General features: G+C 43.3%; 1 protein-coding gene and 1 pseudogene across 6 annotated transcripts in view; one reads left to right on the forward strand and one right to left on the reverse strand.

The window, feature by feature from the left end:
- Positions 1–20,089, reverse strand: part of LOC133555748 (serotonin N-acetyltransferase-like) — a 446,295-nt pseudogene that overhangs the window by 339,386 nt on the left and 86,820 nt on the right.
- Positions 1–20,089, forward strand: part of nprl3 (NPR3-like, GATOR1 complex subunit) — a 37,706-nt gene that overhangs the window by 16,196 nt on the left and 1,421 nt on the right. For all 6 annotated transcript variants that reach the window (XM_061905059.1, XM_061905058.1, XM_061905060.1 and 3 more), the window contains 9 exons: positions 361–435; positions 1,178–1,331; positions 1,423–1,504; positions 1,568–1,705; positions 14,589–14,745; positions 16,940–17,046; positions 17,115–17,244; positions 17,318–17,507; positions 17,569–17,767. In XM_061905059.1, coding sequence (XP_061761043.1) covers positions 361–435; positions 1,178–1,331; positions 1,423–1,504; positions 1,568–1,705; positions 14,589–14,745; positions 16,940–17,046; positions 17,115–17,244; positions 17,318–17,507; positions 17,569–17,767 — 1,232 coding nt within the window. The remainder of the gene's footprint in view (positions 1–360; positions 436–1,177; positions 1,332–1,422; positions 1,505–1,567; positions 1,706–14,588; positions 14,746–16,939; positions 17,047–17,114; positions 17,245–17,317; positions 17,508–17,568; positions 17,768–20,089) is intronic.

The raw sequence follows: 20,089 nt of genomic DNA on the forward strand, positions 1-20,089 counted from the left end.
TTTACTCTACCATTTATTTATAAAAAATACACGGACAGAAATTTTAATTGAAAAATCCTTTTTTTAATTAAAAAAATACACTGATAAAAATGCAGGTTAAAAAGTACTTTTTGGGAAGAAATACACTCATAAACACACACTTTTAAATTCCTAAAGAAAATTTTACAATTTGTTTGATTAAAATTGGTTGTGTTCAAGGTCTGTCTTCTCTGTATTTCTCATGCCATTTATATATGTTGATTATTTGTATTTTGCATCTTTGAATGTGGCATTTATTTATTTATAATGTTATTTATATTAATTATTTCATATTTACATATTTATGTATTACTTTTGAAATGTAACTGTTTGTTGTTTTAGGTGTCTAAAACAGATCCTTCGCCAAAGAGAGAGATGCCCACCATGATCCTATTTAATGTGGTCTTTGCATTAAGGGTAAGACAAGGTCCATTTGTTTACACGCACACACACCACTTCATTTGGTAAACCTGCACAATAAAATGGAAACAATTCAGCCTTTATTAAAGGTGATCATGCTCAGTTAGAGTGTTTATTTAGCAATAATTGTATTACTGTGTACTGTAGTGGTTTTGATCGACTGCGTCAGTCTGTTTTGAATATTTTCATCCGATCATGCAGCTAAAAGTATTAGAAACATGAAGCCGGGCACAATATATAACATTTATTCCAGGTTAAGCAAATACAGGTCTGAAATGTTCTTATATTATTAGTGATGTTGGCATGCTTGATGGCGGGGGTCTCATTAAAGTTAGAAGTGTGTGTTTGATGTGTTTGTGTGTGATAATCTTATCTGCAACAGCAGAGGCTAGAAGTGGGAGGTAAATGTAAATGTGAGGCCTTATATCAAGGCGGCGCCTGTCCCCGCCCTTGCTGAGTCACTGTGAGCGGCCTCTCAGCTGGGCGTGGGGGAGGATGCTGAGTCATGTTAGGGTTGGCGAGATCCAACTTGGATATTTGTACAATAACAAAAATAAAAAAACATGGTATTATTGAGCTATCATTTCTTTATTTTAGCATCACTAAGATTCAAAATGTTTTGCATTTGTACTGCTGGACACCTGATGTAGAGAATCTTTGATGAGTGTTTTTAGAGTCCAGCAACAACATACTTATTGGTAAAGCTGGCATAGAGTGACCGATGAAACATTTTTTTCAGGCCAACGCCGACCCCTCCGTCATCAACTGCATGCACAACCTTTCCCGCCGCATTGCCATTGCGCTGCAGCACGAGGAGCGCCGCTGCCAGTACCTGACCAGGGAGGCCAAACTCATGCTGGCCGTGCAGGACGAGATCACCACCGTCACGGAGAGTGAGCGTCAAAAGCCTTGCTTCACGTACCATGTGTGGCGTCCAAGAATGACATCACTGGTGGCTTCTTCTTCTTCTTTTTGTGTCGTCAGCTGACGAAAGTCCACAGTCGCCGTTCAGGCAAATTCTCCCCAAATGCAAGCTGGCCAAAGACCTGAAAGAGGCGTTCGACAGGTTAGGTGGCGCAGTATATTTTCAATATTGCGTCAATTACTCATAATGTTGATGTTTTGTCAGCCTTTGCACCACCGGGGTGGTGCGATTGCACATCAACAATTGGCTGGAGGTGAGCTTCTGCTTGCCACACAAGATCCATCGTATTGGAGGCAACTACATCCCACCTGAGGCGTTAGAGCGCAGCCTAAAGGCCATCAGGTAAACCTGCATGATTCACTGAGATCCAATAAAAAGCAGTAACACCAATAATAAGCAGGATTATCTTCGTGAAGGCTTAAATACCTACTTTTTGGTGCATCTGTAACAACTTCCCTGTTTTCTATGACTGATATAAATATTAACTTATGCTCTTATACTAAAGCCAAAAGCAGACAAGTTGTCACTTTGTGTAAATGCAAAATAAAAAGAGAATACAACAAATCCTTTTCAACTTCTATTCAATTGAATAGACTGCAAAGACAAGATATTTCATCTTCACACTGACACTTTTTTCTTTTTTGCAAATATTAGCTCATTTGGAATTTGATGCCTGCAACATGTTTCAAAAAAGCTGGCACAAGTGGCAAAAAACAGTGAGAAAGTTGAGGAATGCTCATGAAAGACTTATTTGGAACATGCCACAGGTGAACAGGCTAATTGGGAACAGGTGGGTGCCATGATTGGCTATAAAAGCAGCTTCCATGAAATGCTCACTCATTCACAAACAAGGACGGGGCGAGGGTCACCACTTGTTTAAATTGTTTAAGAACAACATTTCTCAAGCAGCTATTGCAAGGAATTGAGGGATTTCACCATCTACGCTCTGTAATATCATCAAAAGGTTGAGAGAATGTGGAGAAATCACTGCACGTAAGCCATGATATTACATGATATCCCTCAGGCAGTACTGCATCAAAAAGCCACATCGGTGTGCAAAGGATATCACCACATGGGCTCAGGAACACTTCAGTAACTACAGTTGGTCGCTACATCTGTAAATGGTTATACTTGTATAGCGCTTTTCTACCTTTTTTTAAGGAACTCAAAGCGCTTTGACGCTATTTCCACTTTCACACATTCACACACTGATGGCGGGAGCTGGCATGCACGGCCCTAACCAGCACCCATCAGGGGCAAAGGTGAAGTGTCTTGCTCAAGGACACAACGGACGTGACTAGGATGGTAGAAGGTGGGGATTGAACCAGGAACCCTTAGATTGCTGGCACCGCCACTCTCCCAACTTTGCCACGCCGTCCCTGTAATGCAGGTTAAAACTCTGCTATGAGAAGCCAAAGCTATTTATCAACAACACCCAGATACGCTTTGCTGGGCCTGAGCTCATCTATGATGGACTGATGCAAAGTGGAAAAGTCTTCTGAAGTCTGACGAGTTTTCAAAGTGTTTTTGGAAACTGTGGACCTCGTGTCCTCCAGACCAAAGAGGAAAAAGAAACATCTGGATTGTTGTAGGGTGAAAGTGTTGTAGTCAGCATGTGTGATGGTATGGGGGTGTATTAGTGATTGTTGTAGGGTGAAAGTGTTCTAGGCAGCATGTGTGATGGTATGGGGGTGTATTAGTGATTGTTGTAGGGCGAAAGTGTTCTAGGCAGCATGTGTGATGGTATGGGGGTGTATTAGTGATTGTTGTAGGGTGAAAGTGTTCTAGGCAGCATGTGTGATGGTATGGGGGTGTATTAGTGATTGTTGTAGGGTGAAAGTGTTGTAGCCAGCATGTGTGATGGTATGGGGGTGTATTAGTGATTGTTGTAGGGTGAAAGTGTTCTAGGCAGCATGTGTGATGGTATGGGGGTGTATTAGTGATTGTTGTAGGGTGAAAGTGTTCTAGGCAGCATGTGTGATGGTATGGGGGTGTATTAGTGATTGTTGTAGGGTGAAAGTGTTCTAGGCAGCATGTGTGATGGTATGGGGGTGTATTAGTGATTGTTGTAGGGTGAAAGTGTGGTAGTCAGCATGTGTGATGGTATGGGGGTGTATTAGTGATTGTTGTAGGGTGAAAGTGTTCTAGGCAGCATGTGTGATGGTATGGGGGTGTATTAGTGATTGTTGTAGGGTGAAAGTGTTGTAGTCAGCATGTGTGATGGTATGGGGGTGTATTAGTGATTGCTGTAGGGTGAAAGTGTTCTAGGCAGCATGTGTGATGGTATGGGGGTGTATTAGTGATTGTTGTAGGGTGAAAGTGTTCTAGGCAGCATGTGTGATGGTATGGGGGTGTATTAGTGATTGTTGTAGGGTGAAAGTGTTCTAGGCAGCATGTGTGATGGTATGGGGGTGTATTAGTGATTGTTGTAGGGTGAAAGTGTTCTAGGCAGCATGTGTGATGGTATGGGGGTGTATTAGTGATTGTTGTAGGGTGAAAGTGTGGTAGTCAGCATGTGTGATGGTATGGGGGTGTATTAGTGATTGTTGTAGGGTGAAAGTGTTCTAGGCAGCATGTGTGATGGTATGGGGGTGTATTAGTGATTGTTGTAGGGTGAAAGTGTTGTAGTCAGCATGTGTGATGGTATGGGGGTGTATTAGTGATTGCTGTAGGGTGAAAGTGTTCTAGGCAGCATGTGTGATGGTATGGGGGTGTATTAGTGATTGTTGTAGGGTGAAAGTGTTCTAGGCAGCATGTGTGATGGTATGGGGGTGTATTAGTGATTGTTGTAGGGTGAAAGTGTTCTAGGCAGCATGTGTGATGGTATGGGGGTGTATTAGTGATTGTTGTAGGGTGAAAGTGTTGTAGCCAGCATGTGTGATGGTATGGGGGTGTATTAGTGATTGTTGTAGGGTGAAAGTGTTCTAGGCAGCATGTGTGATGGTATGGGGGTGTATTAGTGATTGTTGTAGGGTGAAAGTGTTCTAGGCAGCATGTGTGATGGTATGGGGGTGTATTAGTGATTGTTGTAGGGTGAAAGTGTTGTAGTCAGCATGTGTGATGGTATGGGGGTGTATTAGTGATTGTTGTAGGGTGAAAGTGTTGTAGTCAGCATGTGTGATGGTATGGGGGTGTATTAGTGATTGTTGTAGGGTGAAAGTGTTCTAGGCAGCATGTGTGATGGTATGGGGGTGTATTAGTGATTGTTGTAGGGTGAAAGTGTGGTAGTCAGCATGTGTGATGGTATGGGGGTGTATTAGTGATTGTTGTAGGGTGAAAGTGTTCTAGGCAGCATGTGTGATGGTATGGGGGTGTATTAGTGATTGTTGTAGGGTGAAAGTGTTGTAGTCAGCATGTGTGATGGTATGGGGGTGTATTAGTGATTGCTGTAGGGTGAAAGTGTTCTAGGCAGCATGTGTGATGGTATGGGGGTGTATTAGTGATTGTTGTAGGGTGAAAGTGTTCTAGGCAGCATGTGTGATGGTATGGGGGTGTATTAGTGATTGTTGTAGGGTGAAAGTGTTCTAGGCAGCATGTGTGATGGTATGGGGGTGTATTAGTGATTGTTGTAGGGTGAAAGTGTTCTAGGCAGCATGTGTGATGGTATGGGGGTGTATTAGTGATTGTTGTAGGGTGAAAGTGTTCTAGGCAGCATGTGTGATGGTATGGGGGTGTATTAGTGATTGTTGTAGGGTGAAAGTGTTCTAGGCAGCATGTGTGATGGTATGGGGGTGTATTAGTGATTGTTGTAGGGTGAAAGTGTTCTAGGCAGCATGTGTGATGGTATGGGGGTGTATTAGTGATTGTTGTAGGGTGAAAGTGTTGTAGTCAGCATGTGTGATGGTATGGGGGTGTATTAGTGATTGCTGTAGGGTGAAAGTGTTCTAGGCAGCATGTGTGATGGTATGGGGGTGTATTAGTGATTGTTGTAGGGTGAAAGTGTTGTAGTCAGCATGTGTGATGGTATGGGGGTGTATTAGTGATTGCTGTAGGGTGAAAGTGTTCTAGGCAGCATGTGTGATGGTATGGGGGTGTATTAGTGATTGTTGTAGGGTGAAAGTGTTGTAGTCAGCATGTGTGATGGTATGGGGGTGTATTAGTGATTGTTGTAGGGTGAAAGTGTTCTAGGCAGCATGTGTGATGGTATGGGGGTGTATTAGTGATTGTTGTAGGGTGAAAGTGTTCTAGGCAGCATGTGTGATGGTATGGGGGTGTATTAGTGATTGTTGTAGGGTGAAAGTGTTCTAGGCAGCATGTGTGATGGTATGGGGGTGTATTAGTGATTGTTGTAGGGTGAAAGTGTTGTAGTCAGCATGTGTGATGGTATGGGGGTGTATTAGTGGTTGTTGTAGGGTGAAAGTGTTCTAGGCAGCATGTGTGATGGTATGGGGGTGTATTAGTGATTGTTGTAGGGTGAAAGTGTTCTAGGCAGCATGTGTGATGGTATGGGGGTGTATTAGTGATTGTTGTAGGGTGAAAGTGTGGTAGTCAGCATGTGTGATGGTATGGGGGTGTATTAGTGATTGTTGTAGGGTGAAAGTGTTGTAGTCAGCATGTGTGATGGTATGGGGGTGTATTAGTGATTGTTGTAGGGTGAAAGTGTTCTAGGCAGCATGTGTGATGGTATGGGGGTGTATTAGTGATTGTTGTAGGGTGAAAGTGTTGTAGTCAGCATGTGTGATGGTATGGGGGTGTATTAGTGATTGTTGTAGGGTGAAAGTGTTCTAGGCAGCATGTGTGATGGTATGGGGGTGTATTAGTGATTGTTGTAGGGTGAAAGTGTGGTAGTCAGCATGTGTGATGGTATGGGGGTGTATTAGTGGTTGTTGTAGGGTGAAAGTGTTCTAGGCAGCATGTGTGATGGTATGGGGGTGTATTAGTGATTGTTGTAGGGTGAAAGTGTTCTAGGCAGCATGTGTGATGGTATGGGGGTGTATTAGTGATTGTTGTAGGGTGAAAGTGTTGTAGTCAGCATGTGTGATGGTATGGGGGTGTATTAGTGGTTGTTGTAGGGTGAAAGTGTTCTAGGCAGCATGTGTGATGGTATGGGGGTGTATTAGTGATTGTTGTAGGGTGAAAGTGTTCTAGGCAGCATGTGTGATGGTATGGGGGTGTATTAGTGATTGTTGTAGGGTGAAAGTGTTGTAGTCAGCATGTGTGATGGTATGGGGGTGTATTAGTGATTGCTGTAGGGTGAAAGTGTTCTAGGCAGCATGTGTGATGGTATGGGGGTGTATTAGTGATTGTTGTAGGGTGAAAGTGTTCTAGGCAGCATGTGTGATGGTATGGGGGTGTATTAGTGATTGTTGTAGGGTGAAAGTGTTCTAGGCAGCATGTGTGATGGTATGGGGGTGTATTAGTGATTGTTGTAGGGTGAAAGTGTTCTAGGCAGCATGTGTGATGGTATGGGGGTGTATTAGTGATTGTTGTAGGGTGAAAGTGTGGTAGTCAGCATGTGTGATGGTATGGGGGTGTATTAGTGATTGTTGTAGGGTGAAAGTGTTGTAGTCAGCATGTGTGATGGTATGGGGGTGTATTAGTGATTGTTGTAGGGTGAAAGTGTTCTAGGCAGCATGTGTGATGGTATGGGGGTGTATTAGTGATTGTTGTAGGGTGAAAGTGTTCTAGGCAGCATGTGTGATGGTATGGGGGTGTATTAGTGATTGTTGTAGGGTGAAAGTGTTCTAGGCAGCATGTGTGATGGTATGGGGGTGTATTAGTGATTGTTGTAGGGTGAAAGTGTTGTAGTCAGCATGTGTGATGGTATGGGGGTGTATTAGTGGTTGTTGTAGGGTGAAAGTGTTCTAGGCAGCATGTGTGATGGTATGGGGGTGTATTAGTGATTGTTGTAGGGTGAAAGTGTTCTAGGCAGCATGTGTGATGGTATGGGGGTGTATTAGTGATTGTTGTAGGGTGAAAGTGTTGTAGTCAGCATGTGTGATGGTATGGGGGTGTATTAGTGGTTGTTGTAGGGTGAAAGTGTTCTAGGCAGCATGTGTGATGGTATGGGGGTGTATTAGTGATTGTTGTAGGGTGAAAGTGTTGTAGTCAGCATGTGTGATGGTATGGGGGTGTATTAGTGATTGTTGTAGGGTGAAAGTGTTGTAGTCAGCATGTGTGATGGTATGGGGTGTATTAGTGATTGTTGTAGGGTGAAAGTGTTCTAGGCAGCATGTGTGATGGTATGGGGGTGTATTAGTGATTGTTGTAGGGTGAAAGTGTTCTAGGCAGCATGTGTGATGGTATGGGGGTGTATTAGTGATTGTTGTAGGGTGAAAGTGTTCTAGGCAGCATGTGTGATGGTATGGGGGTGTATTAGTGATTGTTGTAGGGTGAAAGTGTTGTAGTCAGCATGTGTGATGGTATGGGGGTGTATTAGTGATTGTTGTAGGGTGAAAGTGTTGTAGTCAGCATGTGTGATGGTATGGGGGTGTATTAGTGATTGTTGTAGGGTGAAAGTGTTCTAGGCAGCATGTGTGATGGTATGGGGGTGTATTAGTGATTGTTGTAGGGTGAAAGTGTTCTAGGCAGCATGTGTGATGGTATGGGGGTGTATTAGTGATTGTTGTAGGGTGAAAGTGTTCTAGGCAGCATGTGTGATGGTATGGGGGTGTATTAGTGATTGTTGTAGGGTGAAAGTGTTGTAGTCAGCATGTGTGATGGTATGGGGGTGTATTAGTGGTTGTTGTAGGGTGAAAGTGTTCTAGGCAGCATGTGTGATGGTATGGGGGTGTATTAGTGATTGTTGTAGGGTGAAAGTGTTCTAGGCAGCATGTGTGATGGTATGGGGGTGTATTAGTGATTGTTGTAGGGTGAAAGTGTGGTAGTCAGCATGTGTGATGGTATGGGGGTGTATTAGTGATTGTTGTAGGGTGAAAGTGTTGTAGTCAGCATGTGTGATGGTATGGGGGTGTATTAGTGATTGTTGTAGGGTGAAAGTGTTCTAGGCAGCATGTGTGATGGTATGGGGGTGTATTAGTGATTGTTGTAGGGTGAAAGTGTTGTAGTCAGCATGTGTGATGGTATGGGGGTGTATTAGTGATTGTTGTAGGGTGAAAGTGTTCTAGGCAGCATGTGTGATGGTATGGGGGTGTATTAGTGATTGTTGTAGGGTGAAAGTGTGGTAGTCAGCATGTGTGATGGTATGGGGGTGTATTAGTGGTTGTTGTAGGGTGAAAGTGTTCTAGGCAGCATGTGTGATGGTATGGGGGTGTATTAGTGATTGTTGTAGGGTGAAAGTGTTCTAGGCAGCATGTGTGATGGTATGGGGGTGTATTAGTGATTGTTGTAGGGTGAAAGTGTTGTAGTCAGCATGTGTGATGGTATGGGGGTGTATTAGTGATTGTTGTAGGGTGAAAGTGTTCTAGGCAGCATGCGTGATGGTATGGGGGTGTATTAGTGATTGTTGTAGGGTGAAAGTGTTGTAGTCAGCATGTGTGATGGTATGGGGGTGTATTAGTGATTGTTGTAGGGTGAAAGTGTTCTAGTCAGCATGTGTGATGGTATGGGGGTGTATTAGTGATTGTTGTAGGGTGAAAGTGTTCTAGGCAGCATGTGTGATGGTATGGGGGTGTATTAGTGATTGTTGTAGGGTGAAAGTGTTCTAGGCAGCATGTGTGATGGTATGGGGTGTATTAGTGATTGTTGTAGGGTGAAAGTGTTCTAGGCAGCATGTGTGATGGTATGGGGGTGTATTAGTGATTGTTGTAGGGTGAAAGTGTTCTAGGCAGCATGTGTGATGGTATGGGGGTGTATTAGTGATTGTTGTAGGGTGAAAGTGTTGTAGTCAGCATGTGTGATGGTATGGGAGTGTATTAGTGATTGTTGTAGGGTGAAAGTGTTCTAGGCAGTATGTGTGATTGTATGGGGGTGTATTAGTGATTGTTGTAGGGTGAAAGTGTTCTAGGCAGCATGTGTGATGGTATGGGGGTGTATTAGTGATTGTTGTAGGGTGAAAGTGTTGTAGTCAGCATGTGTGATGGTATGGGGGTGTATTAGTGATTGTTGTAGGGTGAAAGTGTTGTAGGCAGCATGTGTGATGGTATGGGGGTATATTAGTGGCTAAGGCATGGCTAACTTACACATCTGTGAAGGCACCATTAATGCTGAAAGGTACATACAGCTTTTGGAGCAACATATGCTGTTATCATGGACGCCCCTGCTTATTTCAGCAAGACAATGCCAAGCCAGGTGTTACAACAGCATGGCTTCATAGTAAAAGAGTGCGGGTACTAGACTGGCCTGCGGCATGAGACTGTTGAACAACTTAAGCTGTACATCAAGCAAGAATGGGAAAGAATTCCACTTCAAAAATGTGCCTCCTCAGTTCCCAAACCTGTTCAAAGGAAAGGCCATGTAACACACTGGTAAAAATGCCTTTCTTGCCATGTGTTGCTGCCATAACTTTCTTACTTCATGATTATTTGCAAAAACAATTGTGTTTCTCAGTGTGAACATGAAATATATTGTCTTTGCATCCATCCATCCATCCATCTTCTTCCGCTTATCTGAGGTCGGATCAAATCAAATCAAATCAACTTTATTCATAAAGCACATTTAAAATGTACCACAGGGGCAGCCAAAGTCTTGTACAGTAGTCAGGTCAAAAGATAACACAAGAAAAACGAGCAAACACAACACAACAAACACAGCACGATAAAAAAAAAAAAGCAGCAGCCTGGTCCAGCTCTTCCCGAGGGTTCCCGAGGCGTTCCCAGGCCAGCCGGGAGACATAGTCTTCCCAACTTTGCCTGGGGCTTCCCCGTGGTCCATTTACTGGGGGGATGTGCCCAAAACACCAACCACCTTGCGGCCACAGCTCCAATCAGCCGCCTCGACAATAGAGGTGCAGATCATGGTCCACTCGGACTCAATGTCCAGCCCCTCCCTCCTGACATGTTCAAAGTTCTTCCGGAGGTGGGAATTGAAACTCTCTCTGACAGGAGACTCTGCCAGACGTTCCCAGCAGACCCTCACAATGCGCTTGGGCCTGCCAGGTCTGTCCGGCATCCTCCCCCACCATCGCAGCCAACTCACCACCAGGTGGTGATCGGTAGAAAGCTCTGTTCACCCGAGTGTCCAAAACATGAGGCCGCAAATCCGATGACACAACTACAAAGTGTATCATGGAACTGTGGCCTAGGGTGTCCTGGTGCCAAGTGCACATATGGACACCCTTATGTTTGAACATGGTGTTTGTTATGGACAGTCTGGGACCAGCACAAAAGTCCAATAACAAAACACCACTCGGGTTCTGAAAAAAGGTGGCCATTCTTCCCAATCACGCCTCTCCAGGTTTCACTGTCGTTGCCAACATGAGCGTTGAAGTCCCCCAGTAGGACAAGGGAATCACCCGGGGGTCACTCTCAAGTACTCCCTCGAGTGTACCCAAAAAGGGTGGGTACTCTGAGCGGCTGTTTGGCACGTAAGCGCAACTAACAGTCAGGACCCGTTCCCCCACCCGAAGGAGGAGGGAGGCTACCCTCCCGTCCACTGGGTTGAACTCCAACGTGCAGGCTTTGAGCCGGGGGGCAACAAGAATTGCCTCCCCAGCCCGTCGCCTCTCACTGCTGGCAACGCCTGAGTGAAAGAGAGTCCAGTCCCTCTCGAGAGAACTGGTTCCTGTATGCGGATGACTCGGCCCTGCTGGTATCCGGCAAGGACAAGTCACAGGTGGAACAAATCCTCAGTGCTGAACTCCTCAATATTTGCACCTGGCTCGCTGACAACAAGCTATCCATACACTTAGGTGTATGGATACTTAAGAAGGTCAGTGACTTCACTATAAAAGTGGGTGACATTGTTATCACCAGGAAGGATGAGATCACCTACCTAGGTTCCATTCTAGAGGCTAATCTTTCCTGTGATAAAATGGCAACCAAGGTGATCAAAAAGGTCAACCAAAGAACGAGATTCCTCTACAGAATCTCCTCTCTGGTCAACAAAAGCACCTTGAGGATTCTAGCGGGAACTCTCATTCAACCCTTCTTCGATTACGCTTGCACCTCCTGGTACCCCAGCACCTCCAAAACCCTCAAATCTAGACTCCAAACATCCCAGAATAAGATAATCCGGTTACTTTTAGACCTCCACCCCAGATCACACCTCAATCCAACCCACTTCTCCAAAGTGGGCTGGCTCAGGGTGGAGGACCGAGTCAAACAACTTGCACTGAGCCTAGTCTATAAAATCCGCTACACCTCCTTGATACCGAAGTACATGTCAAATTACTTGCACAACACCAGGGGGAGCTCCACAAACCACGTTAAACCCAGATTCCGATCTAACAAAGGTCTTAACTCATTCTCTTTCTATGCCACATCAATGTGGAATGCACTCCCAACAAGTGGAAAAGTAAGTGCATCTCTATATTCCTTCAAAACCGCTCTAAAACAACACCTCCAGGCAACTTCAACACTTTACTAATACCCTCCTCCATTCACATCCCATCTCCCCGGATTATAAACAAATCAAATGTACTTCTAATGTATATACTTGTTCTTATGCTATGTGAACTCACTATGTTCTCTGCTGGCTGTACATATCCTGCTAAATAAGACCTACACTGTTTCAATGTCCACATTTCTCTGTTGATGCAATTGTTGATGACTGAAGTACTGATATCAACCAAAGCTCCTCATCCCACCCCCCGGATTGTAAATAATGTAAATAATTCAATGTATATACTATGATGATTAACTTGTGTGATGACTGTATTATGTTGATAGTATATATTTGTACCATCAATTGATGAAGGTGGACCCCGACTTAAACAAGTTGAAAAACGTATTGGGGTGTTACCATTTAGTGGTCAATTGTACGGAATATGTACTCTACTGTGCAATCTACTAATAAAAGTATCAATCAATCAATCAATCAATCCAGTGCCCATGCTGTGCATCGAGGTGAGTCTCACTATATCTAGCCAGAACTTCTCCACATCGTGCACTAGCTCAGGCCACTTCCCCCCCGGCGAGGTGACGTTCCACGTCCCAAGAGCCGCTTATGTAGCCGAGGAGCGGACCGCCAAGTGCCCTGCCTTTGGCTCCCGCCCAGCTCACAATGCACCCGACCTCTATGGGCCCTGCTATGGGTGGTGAGCCCAATGGAGGGGTGACCCATGTTGCCTTTTCAGGCTGTGCCCAGCCGGGCCCCATGGTGACAGGCCCGGCCACCAGCCGCTCGCCATCGTGCCCCAACTCCGGGCCTGGCCCCAGAGGGGGGCCCCGGTGACCCGCGTCCTGGCGAGGGAAATCTGGGTCAATGATTTGTCTTCATCATAAAGGTCTTGGAGCTGCTCTTTGTCTGATCCTCACTTAGGACCAGTTTGTCTTGGGAGACCCTACCAGGGGACAACATAGCTCCTAGGATCATTGGGACACGCCAACTGATCTACCACCATAGGGTGGCAGCTCAGAGAGGAGATTGTCTTTGCAGTCTATTTAATTGAATAGAAGTTGAAAAGGATCATCGTATTGTCTTTTTATTTCCCATTGAGACAAGGTGACTACTTTTGGCTTTTGTTAATGGCTGTAAAGATGCTCTTCACTGATACTGACTGGGTTACACTGCCACCTGCTGTTGATTCCCTGTTATGACCTTTTATATTCTTTTGTTAAAGGCTGTAAAGATGCTCTTCACTGATACTGACTGGGTTACACTGCCACCTGCTGTTGATTCCCTGTTATGACCTTTTATATTCTTTTGTTAAAGGGTGTAAAGATGCTCTTCACTGATACTGACTGGGTTACACTGCCACCTGCTGTTGATTCCCTGTTATCACCTTTTATATTCTTTTGTTAAAGGGTGTAAAGATGCTCTTCACTGATACTGACTGGGTTACACTGCCACCTGCTGTTGATTCCCTGTTATGACCTTTTATATTCTTTTGTTAAAGGGTGTAAAGATGCTCTTCACTGATACTGACTGGGTTACACTGCCACCTGCTGTTGATTCCCTGTTATGACCTTTTATATTCTTTTGTTAAAGGGTGTAAAGATGCTCTTCACTGATACTGACTGGGTTACACTGCCACCTGCTGTTGATTCCCTGTTATGACCTTTTATATTCTTTTGTTAAAGGGTGTAAAGATGCTCTTCACTGATACTGACTGGGTTACACTGCCACCTGCTGTTGATTCCCTGTTATGACCTTTTATATTCTTTTGTTAAAGGGTGTAAAGATGCTCTTCACTGATACTGACTGGGTTACACTGCCACCTGCTGTTGATTCCCTGTTATGACCTTTTATATTCTTTTGTTAATGGCTGTAAAGATGCTCTTCACTGATACTGACTGGGTTACACTGCCACCTGCTGTTGATTCCCTGTTATGACCTTTTATATTCTTTTGTTAAAGGGTGTAAAGATGCTCTTCACTGATACTGACTGGGTTACACTGCCACCTGCTGTTGATTCCCTGTTATGACCTTTTATATTCTTTTGTTAAAGGGTGTAAAGATGCTCTTCACTGATACTGACTGGGTTACACTGCCACCTGCTGTTGATTCCCTGTTATGACCTTTTATATTCTTTTGTTAAAGGCTGTAAAGATGCTCTTCACTGATACTGACTGGGTTACACTGCCACCTGCTGTTGATTCCCTGTTATGACCTTTTATATTCTTTTGTTAAAGGGTGTAAAGATGCTCTTCACTGATACTGACTGGGTTACACTGCCACCTGCTGTTGATTCCCTGTTATGACCTTTTATATTCTTTTGTTAATGGCTGTAAAGATGCTCTTCACTGATACTGACTGGGTTACACTGCCACCTGCTGTTGATTCCCTGTTATGACCTTTTATATTCTTTTGTTAAAGGGTGTAAAGATGCTCTTCACTGATACTGACTGGGTTACACTGCCACCTGCTGTTGATTCCCTGTTATGACCTTTTATATTCTTTTGTTAAAGGGTGTAAAGATGCTCTTCACTGATACTGACTGGGTTACACTGCCACCTGCTGTTGATTCCCTGTTATGACCTTTTATATTCTTTTGTTAATGGCTGTAAAGATGCTCTTCACTGATACTGACTGGGTTACACTGCCACCTGCTGTTGATTCCCTGTTATGACCTTTTATATTCTTTTGTTAAAGGGTGTAAAGATGCTCTTCACTGATACTGACTGGGTTACACTGCCACCTGCTGTTGATTCCCTGTTATGACCTTTGCCAAGAATCTCATCTGGCCAATCATCAATCAATGTTGGAATCATTTGCTGGCTTGCAGGCCCTATCACGCACTGCTGCTGTTGGAAGGCGAGAAGGCACTACTGAGCCAACTTCCCGTCGACTGCTCGCCCGCCATGATGCGCCTCATCAAGACATGCTCGGCGGTGAAAAACCTGCAGCAGCTGGCCCAGGACACTGACCTGGCCTTGCTTCAGGTCAGACCAGCACACACAAACACATTCAATGTAAATATCTATTTTTGTATTTTGAATCTTTTTTTCATACAAACAAAACTAAATCATTTTAAAAGTAAATGCTATTTTTTTTTGCAATTATTGAAATAAATTTAAACAAGCAATACATTTGAAAGGCAAAAAACCACAGTCCCTATTATTTGATGTTAAAACTTAAAAGAGGGATATAAAACAGCACTTAAAGTCCAGCCAAGACTTTGGCAATGGGATGGTTCGGAAAGGGATTTTCCCTACTAAAGTTCAATTGCTGTCAGATGGGCAGTCCTGACTAGATCCGGATGGGCAGTCCTGACTAGATCCAGATGGGCAGTCCTGACTAGATCCAGATGGGCAGTCCTGACTAGATCCAAATGGGCAGTCCTGACTAGATCCAGATGGGCTGTCCTGACTAGATCCAGATGGGCTGTCCTGACTAGATCCAGATGGGCAGTCCTGACTAGATCCAAATGGGCAGTCCTGACTAGATCCAGAAGGGCAGTCCTGACTAGATCCAGAAGGGCAGTCCTGACTAGATCCAGATGGGCAGTCCTGACTAGATCCAGAAGGGCAGTCCTGACTAGATCCAGAAGGGCAGTCCTGACTTGATCCAGAAGGGCAGTCCTGACTTGATCCAGATGGGCAGTCCTGACTTGATCCAGATGGGCAGTCCTGACTTGATCTAAATGAAACTGGAGCTTTGTCATGAACACACACTGATTCATTCATCAAATATCCTATGTGGGATGTCTTTTCTTGTACAAATATTATAATTAGACATTTTAATTTAATGTCAATATTTGTATAAGACAATGTATTTGTAAAAAAAAAATGTTTTTTAATAAACATATGTGTTATTTAATTAATCAGTCAATCATGGTATGTCTTGTTATTGTCAATGGTGGTGTGTGTGTGTGTGTGTGTGTGTGTGTGTGTGTGTGTGTGTGTGTGTGTGTGTGTGTGTGTGTGTGTGTGTGCGCATGTTGGCGTGCGTGCGGCTTTCCTTTTAAATTGCTGTAAAACACTTTATGCTGTAACATGCATCAGTATAAAAAGTGCTTTAAGCTTTATGTATATATACAGTATATTGCAAAATAAATATTGAATATAAATATTGTATGGATAATACATATATACCATATGGTATAAATATTATATATAAATATACTACTTAATGTAATATGTACATACACACATACTACATCATATGTGTGTATATATATATATGTATGTATATATATATATATATATATATATATATAGTGTATTACATATATAAAAATAAATATTGAATATAAATACTATATGCATAATACATATATACCATATGGTATAAATATTATATATATAATATGTATACTACTTCATGTAACATATACATATATACTACATAATAAAAAATGTATATACAGTACAGGCCAAAGGTTTGGACACACCTCCTCATTCAATGTGTTTTCTTTATGTTCATGACTATTTACATTGTGGATAGTCACATCAAAACTATGAATGAACGCATGTGGAGTTATGTACTTCATAAAAAAATAATTGAAAACATGTTTTATATTCTAATTTCTTCAAAATAGCCACCCTTTGCTCTGATGACTGCTTTGCACACTCTTGGCATTCTCTCCATGAGCTTGAAGAGGTGAAGTGGTTTTGACTCCCCAGGTGTGCCTGAGCAGGGTTGATGAGTGATGATGTCATGTCTTGCTTCATCAACCTGGTTGTGACCATCAGTGGTGTTGAGAATGAGAAGCTGTGTCTATATATGGCTGTATTAACTATTAGTTTTAATTTAACAATTAGTATTGTTTTACCAATGTTTCCTCAATAATGGTTCATACATTTTTGTAAAAAAAAAAAAAAAAGTCACTTAATAATAGTTGTTAATTTAGATTGTATTTGTGTATCCAAGTTGTAATAACCTTGTGCCGTATTTTGTTTATTTCTTTCAAGTTTTTTATTACACATTTTTCTAAATAATAAAATGAATAAAACTCTCAACAATTGTTATTTTATTTCAAATAATTTTAAAGAATACTAAACATATTTTAAAAAGAGGTATGTTGATGTTTTATAAAATGTTGGTAAAACTACCGAGCACACTGATTATTTGTCTTTGCTGCCATCTAGTGGACTATATTTGCACTGTTGGTTTGTTGAACTTTCCCACCGTCAGATCTTTCAAATCGCCGCCCACCTGGTGTACTGGGGCAAGGCCATCATCATCTACCCTCTGTGTGAGAACAACGTGTATATGTTGTCTCCTCACGCCAACATCCACCTGTGAGTCTCCTCCTCCATCTGCAGCTTCTCTGTGTGCTCCTGTAATGGCAGCTGCTGGCTCTCTGCAGATGCTCCCCTCAGGCTGAACACTTTGCTCAGAAGTTCCCCGGTCACGATCTTCCTTCCATGTTGGCAAAGTTCTCGCTGCCTGTCTCGCTGGCGGAGTTCCGGAACCCTCTGGAGGCTCCTGCACAGGAGGTAGGAGTGCAGCCTGCAAACCCAGTTAAGAATTTACAAAGGATCTCCTGTTTCCCCGCCTCCTCCTTGGCAGGCCCAGCTGATCCAGATGGTGGTGTGGATGCTCCAGCGCCGCCTGCTCATCCAGCTGCACACCTACGTCTGCCTGATGGTGCCGCCTGTCAAGGACGAGCCGGCGTCCAGGGACGACGACCTCCCGCTGGCCTCCAGGGTCGGGGGCCAAAGTCTAAGCACCCCGACCGCCCTGAGCTTTGGATCACCGAGTATGTTGTCACTGCGTGTGTGTGTTTGCATGACAACTGAGTGTGTGTTGGATGTGCGCAGCCAGCAGCGACGACATGACCCTGACCAGCCCGAGCATGGACAACTCCAGCGCCGAGTTGGCGCCCGGCGGAGACTCTCCCCTCAACAAGAGGATCCTGTTGACCGAGACCCTTTGGGCCAGCCTGTCGGACTACGAGAGGCACTTCATTCTCAACATCCCCTCCGCTCAGAACCAAGAAGACCTGCGGATGTTTACCAGGTAACAGGAGCTGAGTGGGCCATATTTCATTTTAGACCAAGTCTGTCTGGGAAAGTTCTTAGGAAGGGTTCACTCTCTGCACAACTTCATTCATTTTCTAATGGGGCATAATTGAAAGCTTTTTTTTGAAAACAGCTTTTTCTCTATTATAGCGATATTGGAGTCTTGAATATAGGCTGATACCCATAGGATATCAGCACAAATCCTACATACTTGTATCATTTTGTCATGTGGACTGTTGGGAACGCTCCATCAGGTAAACGGACTCAAACAGAGAACAATGGGAGGTAATAAAAACACTAATTGTCCGGAATAGACACTAATGGGATGTCGTAGTGGTTTGTGCAGCCCTTTGAGACACTTGTGATTTAGGGCTATATAAATAAACATTGATTGATTGATTGATAATGCTAGCTTTAAGTTGAAGTGAAGTGGTAATTGTTTTTTGGCCTCAAAATAATTGATGAAGCCTATGATGCAGTTAGGTCAGTGATGTGGACGCCTTTGTTACTGAAGACTTCCTAAAACTTGGAGACTCTGTGGAAGTAATATGCAACTAAAAGGATTTCATACTTCTTTCTATTGACAAATGCTGTGTTTTGGACCGCAAACGTGTTCAGTTAAAGCAGTGCTTCTCAATTATTTTTTGTTATGCCTCACCTCGGGAGAAGAAATCATCCCCCTGCTAGCGCCGCGATGATTTGTACTATCAATTGTCTAGAAAATTATTTTAAGTACACCTCTGCATCACATTGTATCTTCATCAACATTAAATACAAATATATATATATATATATATATATATATGTATATATATATCTTTGTATTTAATGTTGATGAATGTGATCAAAATGATTCAACCCCCACACAATTTTGGTGTTCTAACAAGTTGGACATTTATTCCGTATTTTGTTTATAGTCATGTCAAATAAAGATGTGTCAAATAGACAAATGCAACTTCAATTGTAACACTGTATTTTACAAAATAGCAAAAAAGGACATTTTTCTTAATATCTCATTAACAAAATGATTCAAGCCCCTAGTTCCATGCATCTTTAGTACTTAGTAGAACAGTAATGACATCCTTCAAAGGTGATACACAAGCTTCTTGCAAGCATCTACAGTATTTGAGCCCATTCCTCTTGGGCAAAGTCCTCCAGTTAATTCATATTCTTGGGCTTGTGTGCTGCAACTGCCTTCTTCAAGTCCCACCACAGATTTTCTAGAGGATTTAGGTCTGGCCACTCCAGAGTCTTCCAGCCCTTCTTCTGCAACCACTCTGATGTTGATTTGGAGGTATGTTTGGGATCCTTGTCCTGTTGGAAGGTCCAACGTCTCCCAAGCCTCAGCTTCCTCACTGACTTCATGACATTTGCAGCTAATATATCCTGCTAGGAAATAGAATTCATAATGCCTTGAACACGCTGGAGATTCCCGGTACCTGAGGCAGAGAAACAGCCCCAGAGCATGATTGACCCCCCACCATGCTTAACAGTAGGCGAGGTGTTCTTCTCTTTGTAAGCTTCATTTTTTCTCCTCCAGACATAACGTTGATTCATAGGCCCAAAGAGTTCCACTTTTGTCTCGTCACTCCATAGAACAGTTTCCCAAAACCTTTGGGGTTTGTCCAGATGATTTTTGGCATACGGAAGTCTATTTTTCTTGTGCCTGGTAGTCAGAAGTGGGGTGCGCCTGGGAGTTCTGGCATGGAGGCCTTCATCTTGTAGTGCGCACCTTATTGTCTGGGACGAAACCTGCGTTCCCCCCTCTGCAATGTCCTGTTGTAGTTCCTCAGCTGTTACCCGGGGGGTTTTCACCACTGTACGCTCCAAATACCGGACAGCAGTTGCACACAGCATCCTTTTTCTACCACGCCCAGGTAGTGTTTCCACTGTGCCTTTAGCTTTAAACTTGCCAATAATGCTCCCAACTGTTTCTCTTGGAATGTGTAATGTCTTTGCTATTTTCTTTTATCCATATCCTTTCTTATGAAGAGAAATGACCCCCTCTCTTGACTTCTTTGACCACTCCCTGGACTTCACCTTGTTGCAAATACACCATTGACCATCTACAAGAAGCTGAGTGTCACAGTCTTTTTCAATCAGTTTAATTGTTGCTGGTTATGGTTCTAATCACATCTACAGGTGTTTTTTAAACACCTGATTGAAAAGACCTTATTCAAATTCTGTTCTTAAGAGTTATAAATAAATGATAAATGGGTTGTACTTGTATAGCGCTTTTCTACCTTCAAGGTACTCAAAGCGCTTTGACACTACTTCCACATTCACACACACATTCACTTACTGATGGAGGGAGCTGCCA

The sequence above is a fragment of the Nerophis ophidion genome, linkage group LG07 (genome assembly GCF_033978795.1).
Source record: "Nerophis ophidion isolate RoL-2023_Sa linkage group LG07, RoL_Noph_v1.0, whole genome shotgun sequence".
Lineage (NCBI taxonomy): Eukaryota > Metazoa > Chordata > Actinopteri > Syngnathiformes > Syngnathidae > Nerophis > Nerophis ophidion.